This window comes from Ahaetulla prasina, chromosome 1 (genome assembly GCF_028640845.1).
Source record: "Ahaetulla prasina isolate Xishuangbanna chromosome 1, ASM2864084v1, whole genome shotgun sequence".
Lineage (NCBI taxonomy): Eukaryota > Metazoa > Chordata > Lepidosauria > Squamata > Colubridae > Ahaetulla > Ahaetulla prasina.
The window spans coordinates 62620008-62640587 of NC_080539.1; the positions used below are offsets into that span (position 1 = coordinate 62620008).

The window sequence follows — 20580 nt, forward strand, 5'->3', positions numbered from 1 at the left end:
AACCTTCGCTTTGCGGCGAAGGTTGTAGAGAGTATGGTGGCATATCAGTTTCCCTTACACCTGGATGAAACTGTCTATCTAGACCCGTTCCAGTCCGGCTTCCGGCCCGGTTACAGCACTGAGACGGCTTTGGTCGCGTTGGTGGATGATCTCTGGAGGGCCAGGGATAGGGGATGTTCCTCTGCCCTGGTCCTATTAGACCTCTCAGCGGCTTTTGATACCATCGACCATGGTATCCTGCTGCGCCGGTTGGGGGGATTGGGAGTGGGAGGCACCGTTTATCGGTGGTTCTCCTCCTATCTCTCCGATCGGGTCGCAGACGGTGTTGACAGGGGGCAGAGGTCGGCCCGAGGCGCCTCACTTGTGGGTGCCGCGGGGTCGATCCTCTCGCCTTTGTTCAACATCTATATGAAGCCGCTGGGTGAGATCATCAGTGGCTTCGTGTGAGGTACCAGCTGTACGCTGATGACACCCAGCTGTATTTTCCACACCGGGCCACCCCAACGGTTATCAAGTGTTGTCCCGGTGCTTGGAGGCCGTGCGGGTCTGGATGGGGAGAAACAGGCTCAAGCTCAATCCCTCCAAGACAGAGTGGCTGTGGATGCGGCATCCCGGTACAGTCAGCTGAGTCCTCGGCTGACTGTTGGGGCGAGTCATTGGCCCCGATGGAAGGGTGCGCACTTGGGCGTCCTCCTGGATGAGCGGCTGTCTTTTGAAGATCATTTGACGGCCGCTCCAGGAGAGCTTTCTACCAGGTTCGCCTGGTGCGCCAGTTGCGCCTTTCTAGACCGGGATGCCCTATGCACGGTCACCACGCCTCGTGACGTCTCGCCTGGATTACTGCAATGCTCTCTACATGGGGCTCCCTTGAAGGGCATCCGGAGACTGCAGTTAGTTCAGAATGCGGCTGCGCGGGTTATAGAGGGAGCCCCTCGTGGCTCCCGTATGACACCAATCCTGCGCAGACTGCACTGGCTACCTGTGGCCTTCCGGGTGCGCTTCAAGGTTTTGGTAACCACCTTCAAAGCGCTCCATGGCATAGGGCGGGTTATCTGGGACCGCCTACTGCTACCGAATACCTCTCACCGACCCGTGCGCTCTCACAGAGAGGGACTCCTCAGGGTGCCGTCAGCTAGGCAGTGTCGTCTGGCGGCGCCCAGGAAGCACCTTCTCTGTGGGGGCTCCCACCCTCTGGAGCGAACTCCCCAGGACTCCGTCAACTTCCGGACCTCCGAACCTTCCGTCGCGAGCTCAAGACACATTTATTCATCTGTGCAGGACTGGCTTAGATTTTAAATTTATAGGGGTTTTTAAATTGGTTTTAATATTTATATTTATATTTTTTAATAATTTGGCATTAGAATAAGTTTTTTAATGATTATCTTAATTTGTATATAAATGTTTTATGTGCCTGTGAACCGCCCTGAGTCCTTCGGGAGATAGGGCGGTATACAAATATGAATAATAAATAAATAAATATAAATAAATAATGCTTTATTTAAAATGAAGTTCATAGAAAGCTTTCAGAAAATGGCAGAATAGAACTATGATCAAAAAACATTTCAGTACTAAATACTTGATATGAAGCAGCAGTTGGTCATTTGAGAGATTTCCATATCTCCTTTCAACCATTAATTCCAGCATACTGAGTTGCAAAACTAGAAAACAAGATTTGAAAAATTAGGCTCATTTTAAGGGCTTGCTAGGTAAATTAAATAATTAGGTATGAAAAGAAATTAAAAACTAAGCCAAAAAAACTCCAGAGACATTTAAAAAAAATATTCTAAGGACCATCATTTGTTTCAGTTTAAAAGGTAATTGTAGATTGTATTTTTGTAACTATAAGTACCATATTGTAAAAATCCAGAGAATTATATGGTGACAGCAAAGAGTTGCAGTTGATGCTTGGTTTTTGCAGCCCAGATACGGAAGCCTTAAGACTGCAAAGTGTAGCATTTCATACAACCAGTTGCAGCATAAAGGACAAGATTAATACCGGAGGGTAATTTCATCAATGCTTTTGGGGAATAGTCCTGGAATTATACAGTCCATAGTTTATAAACTTTGCCTTCAGGTTTACAGACTGAACCAGTAATGCTTTCACTAGGTTTACCAAAGATTTATAAGGGACATGGCAAACTTTTGAATTTTCAGGAAATTTTCATTGTGGTTAAAAAGAAAAGGCAAGAAAGATCAGAAAGAAAAGGCAAGAAATAAAAATGAAGCTGGTGTAGCTTTGCAACAAATTGCAATCTAAGATGAAGCATCTCTGGAACTATGGGAATTGTATTCAATGTAATATATTGGTAAGATTGTTGGATTCTAACCAAAGAGGGCCTAGTTTGTGGCTGTATGTTTTTGGCTTTGCATAATATGTCTTCACAGTCATTATCTCTCCTTGATCATTGGAAGGATAAAATTAGAAAGTGTTCAGTATGCAGCTTTGAGAATTGGGGGAAAAGTAAAATATAAATATAATAAGTAAATAATCCAGTATATCTAAAAATCACCTGGCTGAATTGAAGATCTCTTGAATCAGTTCTGAAGACTGACTCTTGAAGGAAGAAAAATGAGACTGCCAAGTCATTCTCATGCCAGCAGTTGTAAGCAAGATCACTTGCTTTCTGGTTTCCCCAAGTGGGCTTCAGTAGCTTTTTCATTTGGCTTTCAATCCTTTATATGTCTTTAGAACAATTATTTGGATTTTTTTGCTTTTCTGTTAACTCCATATCACCTCTCCCACTTTGTCATCTTTGTATGACCTGTAGAAAATATTAGGCATCTGATGAATGAAATTAACCAGATAAAAGAAAGAACACCAGGAACTTTTCATAAATTTTTCAGTAGACTTCTTAAGCTTGGTATGGAAATCCATTTGACTTAAGGCCAAAAATACTTTTACTATCATAGGTCATGTGTCTGTGTAATGCACATATGTTTTTCTTACTTGCTACTTGTTTACAAGGATCTGCTTAATATATAGATATGTCATAAAATATTACACTTAAGCCAGAGCTGAGATTCAGATTTTGGTAAGTCCCCTGGAAATAAAAAGTTTCAAATTTTAGAATTAAAAAAACCCTTTCATTTGTGTCTGATTCACAGAACATACTGCTGGCAAGCCACCTGTTGAGAGATCGCAAAGCTTGATACATGCTGTGCTGCCAGGTGGGCCAAGTGAAGTCACATACTGTTTATGCAGGCATCACTACTGGGTTGTGTTTGGCAGATGACCTGATTTTCTTCACAGTAAACCCTTCTTTCCCAAACATAAACAAATGCTGCAGAAATAGCAAGCTATAGAAGCATATTTCAAATGAACAAGATATGGGATCAGGCTGGACCTACTGGCAGTGCCTAGGAGGTACAAAATCAGTTACTGAGAGAGAAGAGAGGACTTTAGAATCATGGGATAAGTTAGGAGCCAAAATTGAGATTCATGCCAGCAGTTAGAATCAGAGAACAACTGACTCTCTCCAAACAAACCAGGCTAAGGACATCTTCAGGAAAGGGCACCTTTCCCAAGCAGCAACCTCAAATTGTTGGTTCCCAAAGGCATTCCTTGCTCTATCTTTCTTAATGGAAGAATTGCGGGTTGAAGAAGTGGTGGGGATTTCTCGCTCAAAAACCACTATGCGGCTTCAACAGAATGCTTTCTCTGCTGCGGTTGGACAGTTGGCTGAACAGCAAAAAGAGAAGTATGAGAGTAGGGAGTCACAGGAGACCTTTAGCTCCCTATTACTGGATGCAGTGAAGCAGAGGCTGAACAGTGATGCTTACAATTGAGTTCTTGTTCTGAATAGGAGATGGCTCAGTGGTCTAAATAGTCCCTTTTAACTTGGTGATGCTATGGCTCTCTAGCAGTATACTGTACAGCTTATCATGCTTGCAACCAATTTTCTCTTCACTGTTGCTCATCTGTTGCCAAAAATTAAGCTATTCAAAATTCTTCAGGTTTCGATACTAATTACTCATCTGTTCTGGATATAGACCAGATATATAACTGATATACTTAACAAATTCACTGGAATCTACCAGTGCAGTTATAGTCAACTTTTATGAGTTCTGGCTCTCATTTTTAAAAGCTCAAAAAGGATTAATTTTTATTAAGAAAGAGTTAGTGTTGATCATCCTCCAGATAGTCATGTCATTTTTTTCATCACAAATTGTAAGTTTCTTACTTATATTTCCATACAAAATAGAGGCAAAAATTAAGCATTTTTAATATTTTTCTAAATAGTGTGAAAAAAAATCCCTGGCTTATGTACAGGTAGTCCTAAAATACAGGTTACCTTAATACAGGCTTAAATACAGATAGTTACAATGGCAATCGGGACCAAAATTTCCATCACTAATCAATGTGGTCATTATGTACAATATTGCTTTGCAATGGCAGTCACTGCAGTCTCAATTTCTGTCATTAATTGAATTGCAATGGTTGTTAGGTGAGGACCTCTTTGCAATTGCTGCCAGCTCTTCACAACCAAAATCATTGGGAAAGCCAGCAAGAAGTAACAAGTCATAGGTGGCTTGCAAGCAGGCTAGCATTCAAGTAAATGACTGCTGCTGGCATGTGGAGTGCAGAAGTGGCTAGAATGGTGCAGGATGCGTGCAGCTAGGTTTGGGGTGGTTGTTGCCTGGAGGAGGAAGAAATAACATGAAAGGGGAGAGGCATGGCAAAATTCAGGGAGAGTGTGTGAGAGTGTGAAGAAGGCACAGCAAGGCTCAGGAAGAGTGTGTGCGGGTGCACAAGTGGTGGGTAGGCCTGGGGAGGTTTGGGGAGGGTATGTAGGGTTGTGCAAGTAGCTGGTGTAAGCACAGAGGAGCTTGGGTGTGTGGATGGGGAGATGTTCCCCAGTGTCTTGCATCTTTTCCTGGCAACTTCCCCTTGAGTTTAGGGGAAGCTGGCATGGAAGGTTGCAAATGGCAATCATGTGATTGTGGGGTGCTGCAACCAGTTATAAGTGTGAGCCAGTTGCCAATGTGATACAAGAGTACCAGGATGGCCGGTTGTAACTATCATTCATTCAGCGCTGTCATAACTTTGGATGATTGCTGAATGAATGGTCGTAAGTTGAGGATGACCTACAAAGAGCAGGATAAATGTGGCTTGCATTCAGGATTTATGTTGCTCAGATTCACAGTATTATACAATGACTTTCAATTATATAGATAAACTGTTGTAATAGAGTAAAAAATTTGCAATTATGACTGATCTTCTGGCAAGGTGAATTATTAACCTTATTATCCTGTCTTTGTTTCCTTTCTCTTTAGTTAGTGTTGCCAGAATATTCCATCCATAGCCTTTTCTGCATAATGTTTCTGTGTGCTCAAGAATGGTTAACTCTGGGCTTGAATATTCCCCTGCTTTTCTATCATTTTTGGAGGTAAATCTAACTCTATTTTGATTCGTTTGTGTTCAAAAAATTGTCACCTCTAGCTCCCTAGTAGAAGTTCTTTTGTTGTGAATAACTGCCAGACAGGCAGAAATGTAATAAATAAATGTCTTTCCTTACATGGAGATGATACTGTGAAGAGAAAATTGTATCTGCTGTGACCTATAAGATTGTTTGTATTAATTTTTCCACCTGACATGGGGATATCAAGGGCATGGGTACATCCAGCATATAAAGCATTGTCTTCTGATATAGTGAATGGTGAATAGAATAGAGCAAGGTCTCATGACAGGATGATGATGTTATACTTATATGTTAAATACCAGGAGTAGCTAAAAGATACTGTCTGGCTCTCCTACAGCATAAAATGTAATGGACCAGAAATATAATTTGTTTTACATATCACAAAACAAAAGAGCCATTTTGTTTTTGTTATTAAGGTACTGGATTAGGTATGGAGAAAATTAGTTCTACTCTTGCCTTAGACATGGAAGGTGACTTTGAGATAATCTTTCTGAGCTGTAGGAACGATGCAATGGCAAACTGCTTTCAAAAATGTTTTCAAGAAAACTGCATGGACTTGTTTATATCATTGTCAGGAATCAAAATTGAGTCACAAGTAAAATAATTATAAGGCAAATTCATAATTCTACTCTAGTGCTCCTTCATCCATGTATGAAGAGAAAGAAAAAAGCACATGCAAGAGACTTTATTTTTATCTCTCATTGTGCCTCACAGCCTTTCCCATAAGGAGTTAATTTTCTATAGCAGAGAATAGAGCCTGCAAGTTTCTTTGGACTTAGAAACTTGTGAGAAGAGAGTTTTCTCAATTTTGTAAAGAGCTTTGCACAAATAGACCAGATTCTTGCCTGTACTTATGCCTAATTGCATAGAGGTCTATGATGTTGTGACAAGAATGAAATAACGAGAGGACAATGAAGCACTCTGGGAACAGAACACATGATTAAAGACCTTGTGGGTTGATATAATTTTAGTGAGAATCTTGAAGATTTTCTTGTGTTCTCTTTCAGGTATTTCCATTGTCCAGCAGACAGCACAGAGCTAGCCTATGATCCACCTGCAGTTATGAATGCAGATACCTTGCGTTATTGTCAAAGGGAAGCCTGGTGTAAACTAGCTTTCTATCTCCTCTCATTCTTCTACTATTTGTACTGGTAAGTATGACCTCATTTCTTCTAAAAGGCAATTGCTAACATTTAGAAATCTACCTTCCCTCTCTTTGTACTGCATTGCCATCCTATCTGTTGAAGAGAACAGCTTTTACTACCTCAAGAGCCATCAGGTTGTTAACAACATTACCCAAACGTTAACCATTAGGTTGATAACAATCAGAGACAATGAGTACATCTATTTTTGAATATTATATTTTATATATTGGCATATTATATATTTATATATTGGCATATTCGGCATATACAAAAACAAATATATGTAGGTCTTTGGTTATTTGGGTTTTCTCCCACGTAAAATTGGAAGTGTCTTGGCGACGTTTCGACGAAGACTCATTCATCATCTTCAGGCTGGTGTTTTCAGCTTTGTGCTTCTAAACACCAGCCTGAAGATGACGAATTGAAAACTGAAAACACCAGCCTGAAGATGCTGAATGAGACTTCGTCAAAACGTCGCCAAGACACTTCCAATTTTACGCGGGAGAAAACCCGAATAACCAAAGACCTACATACAAACACCCATGAAAACCTCAGAAAACAAACAAATATATATATATATGTAGATCTATGGTTATTCGGGTTTTCTCCCGCGTAAAATTGGAAGTGTCTTGGCGACGTTTCGACGAAGTCTCATTCGTCATCTTCAGGCTTCAGCTTCGTGCTTCTGGGAGCAATGTGTGATTGCAGCTGTTTCTTCCTTTTTAACTGCTAGTGGGGGTTTGAACTGATTGGGTGGGAGTGATATATAATCAGTCACTATAATGTGATCCTGCCTGCCAAATCTCATTAAGAAAATTAACTGGATCACTCAAAAGATCATAATTTATATGATATATTCAGGTTTTTTTGCCATAAATAAAAGTATTATGCCATAAATAAAAGTAATAAAAGTAAAACATATCTTTTCTTCCGAGCAGGACTGCCTTAATAGGGTTTTTAAACATGGATTTTATTGGGGTTTATTTTATATTTTGTATTGTATTTTAAATTTAGGCTTTTGGAATAAGTTTTTTAAATAGTGTTTTTATTGAAATGTATTGTATTATTTTATCTGCCTGTTCACCGCCCTGAGTCCTTCGGGAGAAGGGCGGTATAAAAATTAAATTATTATTATTATTATTAATTATTAATTTACCAATATGGGACTTGGAAAAAAACTACTAGTTTTACAGATGACTTTTTAACAGAAGGATTTGGGAATGCTGTTTTTAACTTTATAATGTTGTACATCAGAGTGATAGTTTTATTTTTCTAGTTACAGATATGAGAGCTGCCTAGCACCAGGCATCAATATTTGTTCACAAACTATTTAGTGAATGTCTATAAGTGAAGCAGCAAACTGTTCCAAATGAAGCACATTTCTTATCTCCTCAGCCAATAAAACAGATTCTGTAAAATGCACTGTAAAAACTAGCATTGTATTTCTAAGAAGGCAGTTTTACTATTAAGGCCATCCATTAATGCTGTTCTACTTAAGTAGTGTGCAATCTCATTGTAGAGCATTATTTAGTATATATGCCAATATTAATTTTATAATGCTTTATATTTACACATGAGCTGTTTTTCGAGAGCATGATTCCTGATTGTGGATAAAACAGCATAACTTATGGGAATCATACAATAAATACATTTTATACATTAAGTAATTAGACATCATTAATTTACCTATGCAAATTGTTTATTAGCAGTAATAAATGGAGAAAGAGAAAAAATTACATTACTGTCTGTCCTGCATTTGGGAGGGCATTTGGCATAAACTATAAACTAGACCACTATTCGCTCAATCATAGCTGCTTATTGTTCTATCTGATAGCATAAAATCATACTAACCAAATCAGGGGTCACCATTCACAGAAATTTCCTCCGATTATTCTTCATATCTCATGAACAATAGAAGAGAACAAATGTAGCTCAGGGTTAAACAGTGAAGTGCTTGATATTCTCTGAACTTAGTTATTTGCTTGCCAGATGTTTTATTACCTGACTAGGTAACATCATCATTGCTAGTGAGTATGGGGTTTGCTCCCTCTTTATATGCAGTAGTTTGCCCTAGTAGTGTTGGCTTTCTTCTTGGTAGTTCTTTGATTAGGGCACTGTTCTTGTCTTGATTATTTGTCCGGTATTAATCTCTGTTTATTGGGATGTTGGTTGCTGCGGAGGATGTGTTCTGATCTTTTTGTTTCCTTATATATCATTCAAAAAAGGCAATTAAAAAAAGCTACATGTGTTACAGTCAGAAACAGTTTTTGCTTACCCTTTTCTTTTAAAATCTAGATCACTTATCTCACATGTTCTAGATAAGTGTATATTACACATACAAAAATCTTGCTGAAATTAAGTGAATATGGACAATTTTACAATGGGATATGATTTTATAAATTTATGCATGCAGCCCTGAGCTCCATGGAAGAAGTAAATGCACAATTAGATGTCATCTACAATATAAAAACAAATCACCATATGTAGAAATAGTCCTATCTCATTTAACTATTGCTGTAACATTGAGTGAATTTCATTTGGAATTGTTCTACAAAGCAGTGTTTTATAATTAAGGGCATTTTTAATGGACTCCACAGTATAATTATATTTCAAAAAATTACATTGCAGCTCTTTTAAAATTCTCACTAATTATTGTTCCTTTTCTCCCAGATGAAAAAAAGAGAATCAAATAAAGAAGCAAATATATCAGAGAGATAAAAATTCAGAGATGACAAAAATTTCAGAGATAATCTTTCAGAGCTATTGCATAAGGAATGCAGTGACTTAGTGTCAGATTTGTGAAGAAAATGGACATTATAATGTATTGCATATTTTCTTGTTAGCAGTGTTGAGTCCTTTGCAATTTATATATAGCCTGTAGAGATACAATGGTAGAATACTCCCAAAGTAAAGAATTTCATAGTATAAAATAATTTATAAAAATATAAGAGATATGCATCTTTCAAGGAATCTTTTCATATTCTTTTTTTCTGTTTATGTTCAGCATGATCTACGCTTTAGTGACTTCCTAATTCAACGATTATGTAAAAGACTGAAAACAAAAGTGACCGTATAAAGATCCACCCTACAGTGATGCCTAATACTAAACCACAGCAAAGAAATGGAAACTTTACATCCAGGAACCGTACAGGATATAAAAGAGCGAGAGATAAAACCCTATAAGAATAACAGGTGACAGCACAAGTGGAAAAAAAATCAAGTGATGGATGGCTAAGCAAGCTCATTTTCTTCTTTCCTCCCTTTGTTTTAAAACTTGCATTTTTTTATATCCCAGGATAAAAAAACTAGATATTTATAATGTGTGAAGTAGACAGTTTCATCTGCTTGTGATGGAGTATGACTTTTATTATATTAATTTGTCTTCAGAGTGCAGGTTTTGCCACAAACAAGATTGTTTCTGTAGCCTTTTTTCCCAGAGGAACTTGAAAGCAAGGCAACTATCCTCTGGACCTGTGGTCAAGTAGATGCAGATAATAGATGCGTGCAATATTCTGCATTCAATCATATGCTAGAAAAAAGTTGTGAAACTTTTTGCAATTTCAGTGACTGAAGAAAACATATCTTGGGAGAACACAGGGCCAAACACATTCAAACTGCACTCAGTTATTTTTTGTGGTTGATGCTAATGTTTCAACTATGCTGAATTAGGGTAGGTAGTGTGGTAAAATAATATTATGTTATATATAATAATACAGTTATCTCAAGCATTCTATAATATTGCATTTCTCTTACTGGAGGAAAAACATGTCCTAGTAATGTAATGAATGCCTCAACAATGTTCTACACCCTGCAGTACATATTAAAAAGTCCAGTTTACTTTTGTCTGGAGATCTGTCATATCAAAGTAATTGCTTCAGTTGAATGAAATCAACGGCCTCCCTCCCTCCCTCCCTTCCTATGTATCCAGTAGATCAACAACATGGTCGATGTTGTAGAACAAAATGCCAATTGTTTTTCATTTTGTGTAGTATCTTTCAAATTTTGTTTTGAGATATGCTCACAAAGACAGTAAAGATCTATGCTGATATATTTAACACTACATTCCCAAACATTGGCTGGGGATAAAACCAGTGAAATTTTCTTCTGAATTCATACAATTAAGAGCGCTCCCTATACAAAAAACTGCCATAGCTTATGAGTTTTGAAGAGAGAAAAGATAAATTGTATAATAGCCTAAAATCTCAGCAGGATGGCACATCTGCATTAATTGATATTTTATGTTGAACAGAGTGGAACAGCTTATTCCTTCAGCCTCTCATTTTTCCCATCAATGTGCCTACTGAAAACATAGAGTACAAACGACTTCCTGGAAAGAAGGAGAAACTGGTAGTGCAACATGTATGTTTTTAAAATATATTTATTTATTTATTTAAATATCTATGTACCTGCCAATTGTATGCAACATAGCCACAAGCAGCTCACAAACAATAGAAACTACAATAAAAACAAAAACTAAAATACAATTTTGCTAAAGTACAAACAAATGTAGAAAGAAATTATGGAAAGAAATATAAGATAACACATATTACACTTATATGTGTGTGTGTAAAACACCATACTATTATATGATATTGCATACCATTATTGTTTGTTTAAAACACAATACCATTAAAAGCAACTCAATTTGAACGAACTGAACCTTAACTGCACAGTGATATGGATAATCCTTTGTTTATGTCTTCAAAGAACCAGTTTAAAGGTGGAAAGTGAACACATTTATTCAGCTCACTATTTTACACCAGGGCTTGCAGTGTCTATCTAATTGTGTATTTTAAGTACACAATTTATTACACCTAAGCCTAATAGATCTTAATAAAACAACAAATTCTAAATTTTTAGTAAGCATGTATGTTTTATGTTCTCAAAGTCACCTGTGAAAAGGCATAAACCATGCTAACTCAGAAATTAGCTCTATTCTATTCATTGGTTCATGTTCCCAGATATATGAGTATAGGATTGTTGTCTAAAATGATATTCCTGTGTACATTTACTTGAGAATAAATACTATTGACTTCAGCGGGAGTATTAGTTTCATCACCTACTAGAAATGGGGTCATTTTGTCAACAGATTTTCTGAAAATGCCACCAATAGTCATTCTACATTCAGCCCATAAACTTAATCTTTTGACTGTCCATTTACTACATTTTTTGGCCAAATTTTTGGACTTCATTGTTTATATTTGTGTTACCCGAAAATAAGACTGGGTCTTATTTTCGGGTAACACAAGTATAAACAATGAAGTCCAAAAAGACTGGATCTTATTTACTTTGGGCCCCCAAAATAAGCACTAGGCCTTATTTTTGGGGGTCTTATTTTTCCCCATGTACGGGAAGTCATCCATACCCTGACACCTGCCTCACCTTGTGGCCATGGCATCAAAACGCAGCTTGGCCTCCTGCTCTATTGCGGCCGGGAGCAAGTAGAAGAAATGGGCCAGTGGCCATGTGGGCTCCTGCTGCACATGACTGCCAGTGCTGCCACTGCGAGGCAGGTATCGGGACATGGATTGCCTGACTGTGGGGGCTCTGAGGTAAGCTGGTGTGGGGCACATGGGGCAGCTCCACCCCCCACCTCACCTCGTGGCCATGACACCAAGAGCAACCAGACAGAATGGTTGGGCGGGTGGCTCTACAGGCTCTTAAGTAGGGCTTATTTTGGGGCGGTAGGGCTTAGATCAGCAGTTCTCAACCTGTGGGTCAGGACCCTGTTGGGGGTCGAATGAAGATTTGCCAGGGGTCGCCTAAGACCATCGGAAATATGGGAAGTATACTTGTGAGTTGAAGAATCGCGCTCCAATGGTTGACTCCACAAGCCAGCTGCAGGCTCTTCAAATCGCTAGCCGAATTCGGCTTCAGGCATGATGAATTAAAAAAGAGAGAAATCTTTGCTCTGATGTCTCCCTCTCAAGCCAGCTGCAATCATTCCCAATCGCTAGCCTAATCTGGCTTCAGGCGCGATAAACTTAATAGGGGAGGAGTCTCCGCTTTAATGCCTCCGTCCTCAAGGCAATCGCAAGCAGTTCAGATCGCTAGCCAATGCGGCTTCAGGTGCGATAAATTCAAAACGAAAATAATTTTATGGTTGGGGTTGCCACATCGTGGGGAATTGTATTAAAGGGGTCGCAGCACTATAAAGGTTGAGAACCACTGGCTTAGATGCACACGTAAAAACATGCTAGGTCTTATTTTCAGAATAGACCTTATTTTTGGGGAAATGGTACCTATCTTGCATTTTTTTCTGATGAAAAATTCTAGAGGTTGAATAGCTTGCACATCATTTTGTATTATCTTCCTTGTATGCTATGAAAGTATTATTCAGCTATGGATTTGGAATATTTATATAATATGCTATAAATTAATTTTTCTAGAACTGGATAATATTAAACTTCATGCTTTCAGTGCATATGTTCAGTGAGGTACATAAGGTTAATGGGTGTTTGGTAAAATAAATTAAAACAGTAAATATTTTTAATAGACTGTAACAATGACAATATTGTTATATTGTCTAATGCTTGTTAGTAACACTGCTGAAATTCAAAGTTGGCATCTGTATAATTCTATGATTTATTAAAATAAATCTTTGCATTTTTTGTAAGGTTTGAGCTATCTGTAATAATTTTATTAAATGCAGTTGGAATCATTTGTGCTTGGTTTAAAAGTAAAGTACTCAGTTAAAAGGTGTCTAACTGTATTGTATTGTGCAAACTTCAACCTAGACGGTTGAAGTGTGCCCAAATAGTCCAATATGTTAATTATATTTGAAAAATGTCTTCCTTTAATTTATTATATTGGTCTTGTTTTAAGAATGGGGAGACATAGTGATGAATGGACACAAATAAGCTGAGATCCAAGTATGATTGTCCCATTGAGGCATCTTCTGCTTCCTATCTTTGCACTTAAATAGAGGCGAGAGAAAGCTGTTTTGAATCTGCATTTCTTCGCATGTGAATGCTTATGACCATGTAGTCAGATCTACCATGTGTTTATGTTGAAAAAACTTTGAAGGATCTTCTACTGATAATTGGACACAATTAATGAACAATTAATGCATATAACCATATGGTCTTCCATTTGTTGTGATATACCTCTTTGTCACAAGATTGGAAGCAACCACAGAACATAGAATAATAGAGTTGGAAGGTACCTTGGATGTCTTCTAGTCCAGGGGTTACCAACCTTTTGGACCTCAGGGATGACTAAATTCATAATTTAAAATCCTGTGGACCACTAATAGGATCTGCCTAATGACCGGCTGGGTGGGCATGGCTAGGTGGTCATGTGACTGGGTGGGCATGGCCAACTCAATGTCACTCGCGTTGAGGGGTGCCCCGTTGGCCTCTACTCACCCCTCCCCTCCCAGCCACTCCTTGCCTGCCCACCCGAGCTCCTTAGGGTCCCAACAGGAAGCAGTTGTTGGAACTAAGCAGCCACCATGAGAAAGTGTAGGCAAAACAGCTGGCTCAGTTCAAATTGGATCTGACCAAGAAGGAGGCTCAGCAGAAGCACCGCATTGAGGACTACAAGCCTACTATAGGCTTTCCAAGCAGAGGAAAGACCTGCAGGAGTGCAAGGCCTGGTACCGGTGCCTGAAGGCTTAGCGGGCTGAGATGGTCAGCCAGTTCCAGGCCATTATGCAGTCCCACTGGAACAAGCCCTTCCGGCTCTTCACCATCAGTGGCACTTCCCTCCAGCTTTTGCCCAAAGCCCCATACCAGGAGGCTGAAGCAGACCCCAAGTTGGAATTTCTTCCCCCCTCTGACCTGCACAAAAAGACCCCGAAGGGGGAGACTCTCTGCAGCAACACAAGGTTCATTGCACGTATCAGGCCCAGGGGCTGTATGTTGTGTCTTCAACTCCCGAGCCTGGCCTCTTGGCAGAGAGTGACTGAGAGAGTGAGGGGGAAGAGCCTTCCTCTCTGGCTCTGCTCCAGGTCCCAGAGGCAGGCCAGGTGGAGGAGATGATGACGCCTCTTTCTCCCATACCTTCCCCCTCCCAGGAAATGCCTCAAGACTCAGCTGCTGACAATCAGTCCTGGTTAAATCCCAGGCATCGCAGAAAGGAGAGGCGGGAACAACAAAAGAAGGGGTGGGGCAGGCCTAGAGAGTGCTGAGTCACGGAGCCACATCGCACAGCGTATGAGGACCCAGATTGTTGGGGGGGCAATAAGTTGACTTTGTAAAAATATACAAATAGAATGAGACTATTGCCTTATACACTGTAAGCCGCCCTGAGTCTTCGGAGAAGGGCGGGGTATAAATGTAAACAAAACAAAAAAAAAAAGCAGGAGGAGCTGCTCTATAGCTTCTTGTGACGGAAAAAACTGATTCTTGGAAACTTTGGCTGCAATATTTTGAGACTGACTTTGGCTTCTGTTTATTTCTGAACTGCAGTTACGTTGGTCTGAGGAGATAAGAGAACTTGGCAGTCGCAGGCTCGTTGCCAGAACTGATATCTGTCGTAGGAGTAAATTGCTGGCAGATATAGTCAGCTCGCGTGTCTGCTTGGTTGTGGTTGGTGGGGACAGAACACTGTAGTTTGAGAACCCCTGATTTAGTGCAATATAAAAAATGCAAATAATTTTTCTGCAGACCACCAAAATTTTCTCGCGGACCACCAGTGGTCCACGGACTACCAATTGGTAAACACTATTCTAGTCCAACCACCTATTCAAGCAGGAGACCCTACACCATTTCAGACAAATGGCTGTCTCTTTCTGAAAGCCTTAAGTGATGGAGCACCCACATCTACTTTGATCTACAACCATCTACACCTCCAGCTATATCTGCAGATCTACAACCAGATCTACATTGACCTATATTTAGACTACAGTTCTGCGCTGTTGCATGGGCACTCAAAAACCCTCAAGGTAATTCCTCCTCAGTCACATAAGTCAAAAACACTGAGAAATAGGAAGAGTGTCATAGAGAGAAGGAAAAATTTTCTTAAACTTTTCTTTATACTTTTCAATCTGGGAAAATATCTCAACTGGCATTTAAGATGTTCTAAATTATTCCCTTGTTATAGTTTGAGATGGAAGTATTTCCAGTGTTGAAAGAACTCAATGTATACTATGAAGTTTTCCATTCTAGAAAATGTATTCTATTTATATCTGCATTAAGATGGTGAAATGTCAATGGTTAGAAAACTGAATGGGTATTCTTTTCATGAAGATGGAAGTTCTTATGTTGCTGAATCTCATTTATTACCTAAGTTAGTAGTTTAATTAAATTCCATATAAAATCTTGTTTAATATATTATATATAAATGCTATCAATTCCAGAAGCCTTGCTCAATTTCAGTGTTATTTAATTGCTTTTGTTTCCTCTTCTGTTATGAGCCTTTGGAGAACCTCCTTTTGTTGATCTATAAATTTTGTATGTATTGTGTTCAAATACTCTTCTGTCTTTTTTGGAACAGCTGTCTGTTTACTATATAATCTTGAGTGATAGTTAACAAATTGATCCATCACATCCGTCATTGCAAAGATATTAGTTCTATCCCAAACAAAAATAATAGTTGTTTGGTTCTTTACACTATAAGCTTTGACGTCTTGATTTTTCCATAATATTTTTGTTGAACAAAAACATCTTGTAGCTCTCATTTACTTTAAAAAATTTTGTTCTAAGCCTCAAACTAAATATTCTTGGGCTTTAATTCTAATTGCTTCAGTTCATTCACTAAGCATTGTTTTTGTTTTTGCATTCCTTTCTTTTTGATGCCACAGATATAAACAATTCTGTCTCATAAATGCTTGTCTGTATCCCATGCTGTAGTTAAACAAAATGTATTAAGCTAAAAGCAACACAACCTCCTTTAGTCTGGAGTTTAATCTTTCAGTTATTGGATTGCAACTTTTCTGCATCTGCATTTGTAAGCCTGTAAGTTTTAGAGCAAGTTTTATGGACTGAATTTTATTATGTATATTCTTTCTCTGCAGGGGTATTTTTATCACCATGCTTTGAAAAGAGATATAAGGACATATTTTGAGGGAATTTATGTATTTATCTATCTAATTTATATCTTATATAATTTACACTTTTATAAAGCAGATTTATCTATGTTTGGAGAGGAAAAACATGTCTACAAAAATATAATATTCCTCTGCAATTTGAAGAAGTAATTGAAAACAATGTTTTGCAGAACTTTATTTTGTTGCTATTTGTGGCATAAATTGAAGCAATTGTTATAAATCTCCCTTGTTCATTTTGGATTTATTTTTACACACAGCTTTTTTAAAGACCCCAAGTACAATGATTCATGTGAAGTGTTCATCAAAAAGAAGGGGAAAGGAGGCACATTTTACCCTCACCATGTGCCCTTTCTTACCCCAATCTCAACAGATGACAATATTGGTTAACTTAAGCAGGGTTGAATCTGGTTAGAACTTGGGTTGGAGACCTTAAAGAAATAGCAGGACTATAGGTTAAACTGCAAAGTAAAGAAAATTGCCCCAAGCTATTGCATGCATGCATCCATGAAGACACTAGGGCTCAACTTCAATTTGGATGAGAAAATTTTATTAGAGATAAAAAAGTAGAAATCCAATTTGTACAACCAGCCCTGTTGTTTTGGATATGCAGGACTTGTATTCAAGACATGCAATTATCCATTTTGAACCAGCAATTTTTGCCACTTGGCAGTTTTAAACTGTCTCTCTAATTAGAAGCAGAATGACACGATATTGTGATCTGCCAGAACTTTGAATTTTCCTGATACATTTTTCTACTGGAATGGTTTTTTTATGGTGTTATTGCTGATTTGTGTACCTATACATCTTGGATCTCCTTAACTACTAAAGTATTTTTATGTTCCCCTTTCCTTTTTTTAAAAAAATAAAAGTTTTATTTTATTTATTTGTTGTAAGATTGGCCTATCTTCCCAAAGGGTGGACAATGAAAAAAGAGGATAATTTCTCTAGTCACACATTTCAATTTTATTTATTCATTTAATTCCTATAGCCACCCATCCATGATGGAATGTGCAGCTGAAGAAGAAGTGGAGGGAATTTTGGGTAGTAATACTACAGCTTCCCAGGGAGGTGGCAACACATTCTGGGGAGGGTCAGAAAACAATAATTGCATATTTCTGAATGGAAGGTGGAGTGCAGATGTGGGTTCAGGCTAGCCACATCCTAGAATAGGGATATATTTATTAGGTTAGAAAGTTATAGCTTTAGCCTGGCAAGATTCTATCTGTTAAGTGCAAGCAAATAAAATTCTAGACTTGAAAGGATCTCATTGTTTCATTTCTGGGGCTTGGGGCTGACACCATTTCAAATATCTCAAATTCTGAGTAGCAAACAATTCTAAAACCGTTAAAACAATTAAAGCTGTACAAGATAAATATAGAGCAGCTGAAAAATATTATAATTTTCAGTAAAGTCAAGAAATGGCCCTTAATACATCAGTGTCCCAGGCCTGGTTTTTAAAGAAGGCTAATAGGGTTGGGTATAGGGACATGGTGGCTCAGGGGCTAGGATGTTGAGCTTGTCGATCAAAAGGTCGAGAAGCTCAGCAGTTCGAATCCCTGGTGCTGCCGTGTAATGGTGTGAGCTCCCGTTACTTGTCCCAGCTTCTGCCAACCTAGCAGTTTTGAAAGCACGTAAAAATGCAAGTAGAAAAAATAGGGACCACCTTGGTGGGAAGGTAACAGTGTTCTGTGCGCCTTTGACATAGAGTCATGCCGGCCACATGACCACGGAGACGTCTTTGGAGAGCGCTGGCTCTTCGGCTTTGAAATGGAGATGAGCACCGCCCCCTAGAGTTGGCAGCGATTAGCACGTATGTGCGAGGGGAACCTTTACCTTTACCTTTAATAGGATTGGGATTATTCAATCTTTGAGTGTCAAACTCATGGTCTGCAGGCCAGATGCATCATGAGCTGGCCATGCCCATCCCCGTTTTAGTGAAGGGGGAAAAGTTGTGATACGTCATGTGATGACAATGTAACAATGCAAGTTTGACATCCCTGCTCGGAAGGATGTTCCAAAGGGCAAGAGCTACAGCAGAGAAGGCATGTTTCCTAATTCCTACCAGCTGACATTCCTTGTTGACAGGACCCGCAGCATGTGCAACCTGTCTGGCTGGATGGGTAGAAACTATTGTGAAAAGTCATCCCTTAAGTACCCCAGTCTTAAGCCATCTAGGACTTTAAAGGTAACAAGCACCTTGAATTGTACCTGGAAACACACTAGTAACTAGTGCTGCTCATTGCATATCCAACATCATTTACTTGGTGCAGCCAAGTAAATGTATACTTTTTATCTTTTAATATAATGGTTAGGGAGATTATTATTACTTCAGGACTATAGTACATCTTTGATATGAAACAAAAATAGTACATGTTTATTGATCACTTCGTAAGATATCGTTTTCATAGGAAAACTTAACCTAGTTACTTCAGAATTATGTGGCTCTGTGCTTCCCAACTAGACAATAAGAATGTATCAATGGACATAAAATGCTTTGTAATTAACTTGAAGATACAATATTTACAATTATAATAATATTTAATTTTAAAAATATTGCCTAGCTTCAAAATGATATTTTAAAGTATGTCACACAGTGAAAGCATAAGCCTTTAGAATAGTAGTATGGAAATACCTAGGGTTTAGGCAATTGTAAATTCTTAATAGCATGGCAGGATTAGCTTCAATTGAGGCCTATACTATTCTGAATAAAGGAACTCATGTGCATCTATTTGTTATGTGGGTGTATTTTAATACCAACTGTGTGACAATTGCATGATAATTATTCTTAGTAGAGCTGTTGGACAGCAGTCAGAATTACTGAGGGTTACCGAAGTCTATAAACTATAGAGGAAGGAAAAAAATATCCCTTTCAGTTGACACATAGCATGGCTTGGCTTGAGATTTGCTTTGTAAGCTGACCTGATTAGTTCTGTCATGCTGAAGAAAAAATATGGGCTCATTTAAAAGTAGTTGTTACCAAGCACCCTTTTTTTAAAAAATATAACACTATGGTGATTCAAATGTTTTAAATATGCTTTTTAAAGTTCACAATTCTATCAAGCTCCCAGTCTGGATAATCATTCTGGCTACTACCATAAAATGGAAGACAAGGATGGAGGTAAAGGAAAATGGTATAATGATGAACAGCATGGAGATACTAGATCAGAATCCTGATACAACTCCCCAAACCTATACTGAACCTTGAAACAATTGGGATTCATTCATGCCACAAGGAATGTATTCCAAATAACTGCCACTCTAATATTGCTGATGCATTCAATACAAATTAGTGGAAATATTGTGCTGTTTTTGCTTAGGAAGTAGGGAAATTGTCAAGGTCAAGTAGCACATAAAGTTTCAGTTGGACACCTGAGCAGAACAGGCTGATAGCTTAGCATTAGCTAAAGTTCTACAAATTTAAAAAGCTCTATTATTTGCCTCTATTGAGTGTCATTTCCCTTTCCCAAGCTCAAATTCACAGGGAATTTTCATAATACAAATAAAAACAATTTCAGCACAAAGAATAGGAACAATACCAAACAGTTGCAATTTTAAATCTTTCTCTGTCTGTACAATGTCCAGTAAAATACTTGATATAGTATATTAGTAGTGAGTGTTACCAGTGGTGTGGGAAGGTAATGCACAGGTCATAACTACCAAATAAAAATTGAAGCATATGTTGTCATTTTTGGTGGTAGCCATATGTTTAATGTAATGCCATCTTCCACTTTAAATTAGTATAACATTCTTACTGATGTGCTAACATGAGCATTCATAATATTGCATTATCACAATGCAGATTTATGGTGAGCTGGTCCATCATAATTGCAAATATATTTTGAGATTAATTCTTGCATAACTAATTTAGTGCACGACAATCTCATTTCCCAAAAAACATCTCCGTGCACAAAATATCTCAGAGAAGTAAATGCTAAGCTACAGGAACATTAATGAATTCAGACACTTACTTAGATATTCACTTGAAGAGTCTTACATTATAACAGCAATGTGGTATTATATTAGT

The 20580-nt window shown here is 38.3% G+C and overlaps 1 protein-coding gene across 2 annotated transcripts in view; it reads left to right on the forward strand.

Annotated features, from left to right (window-relative positions):
* CNIH3 (cornichon family AMPA receptor auxiliary protein 3) overlaps window positions 1–20580 on the forward strand; it is a 170462-nt gene that overhangs the window by 105514 nt on the left and 44368 nt on the right. For both annotated transcript variants that reach the window (XM_058165506.1, XM_058165509.1), the window contains exons 4-6: window positions 5275–5387; window positions 6428–6571; window positions 9570–13125. In XM_058165506.1, coding sequence (XP_058021489.1) covers window positions 5275–5387; window positions 6428–6571; window positions 9570–9597 — 285 coding nt within the window. In that variant the 3' untranslated portion in view covers window positions 9598–13125. Of the gene's footprint in view, window positions 1–5274; window positions 5388–6427; window positions 6572–9569 lie in introns of those variants that run through there.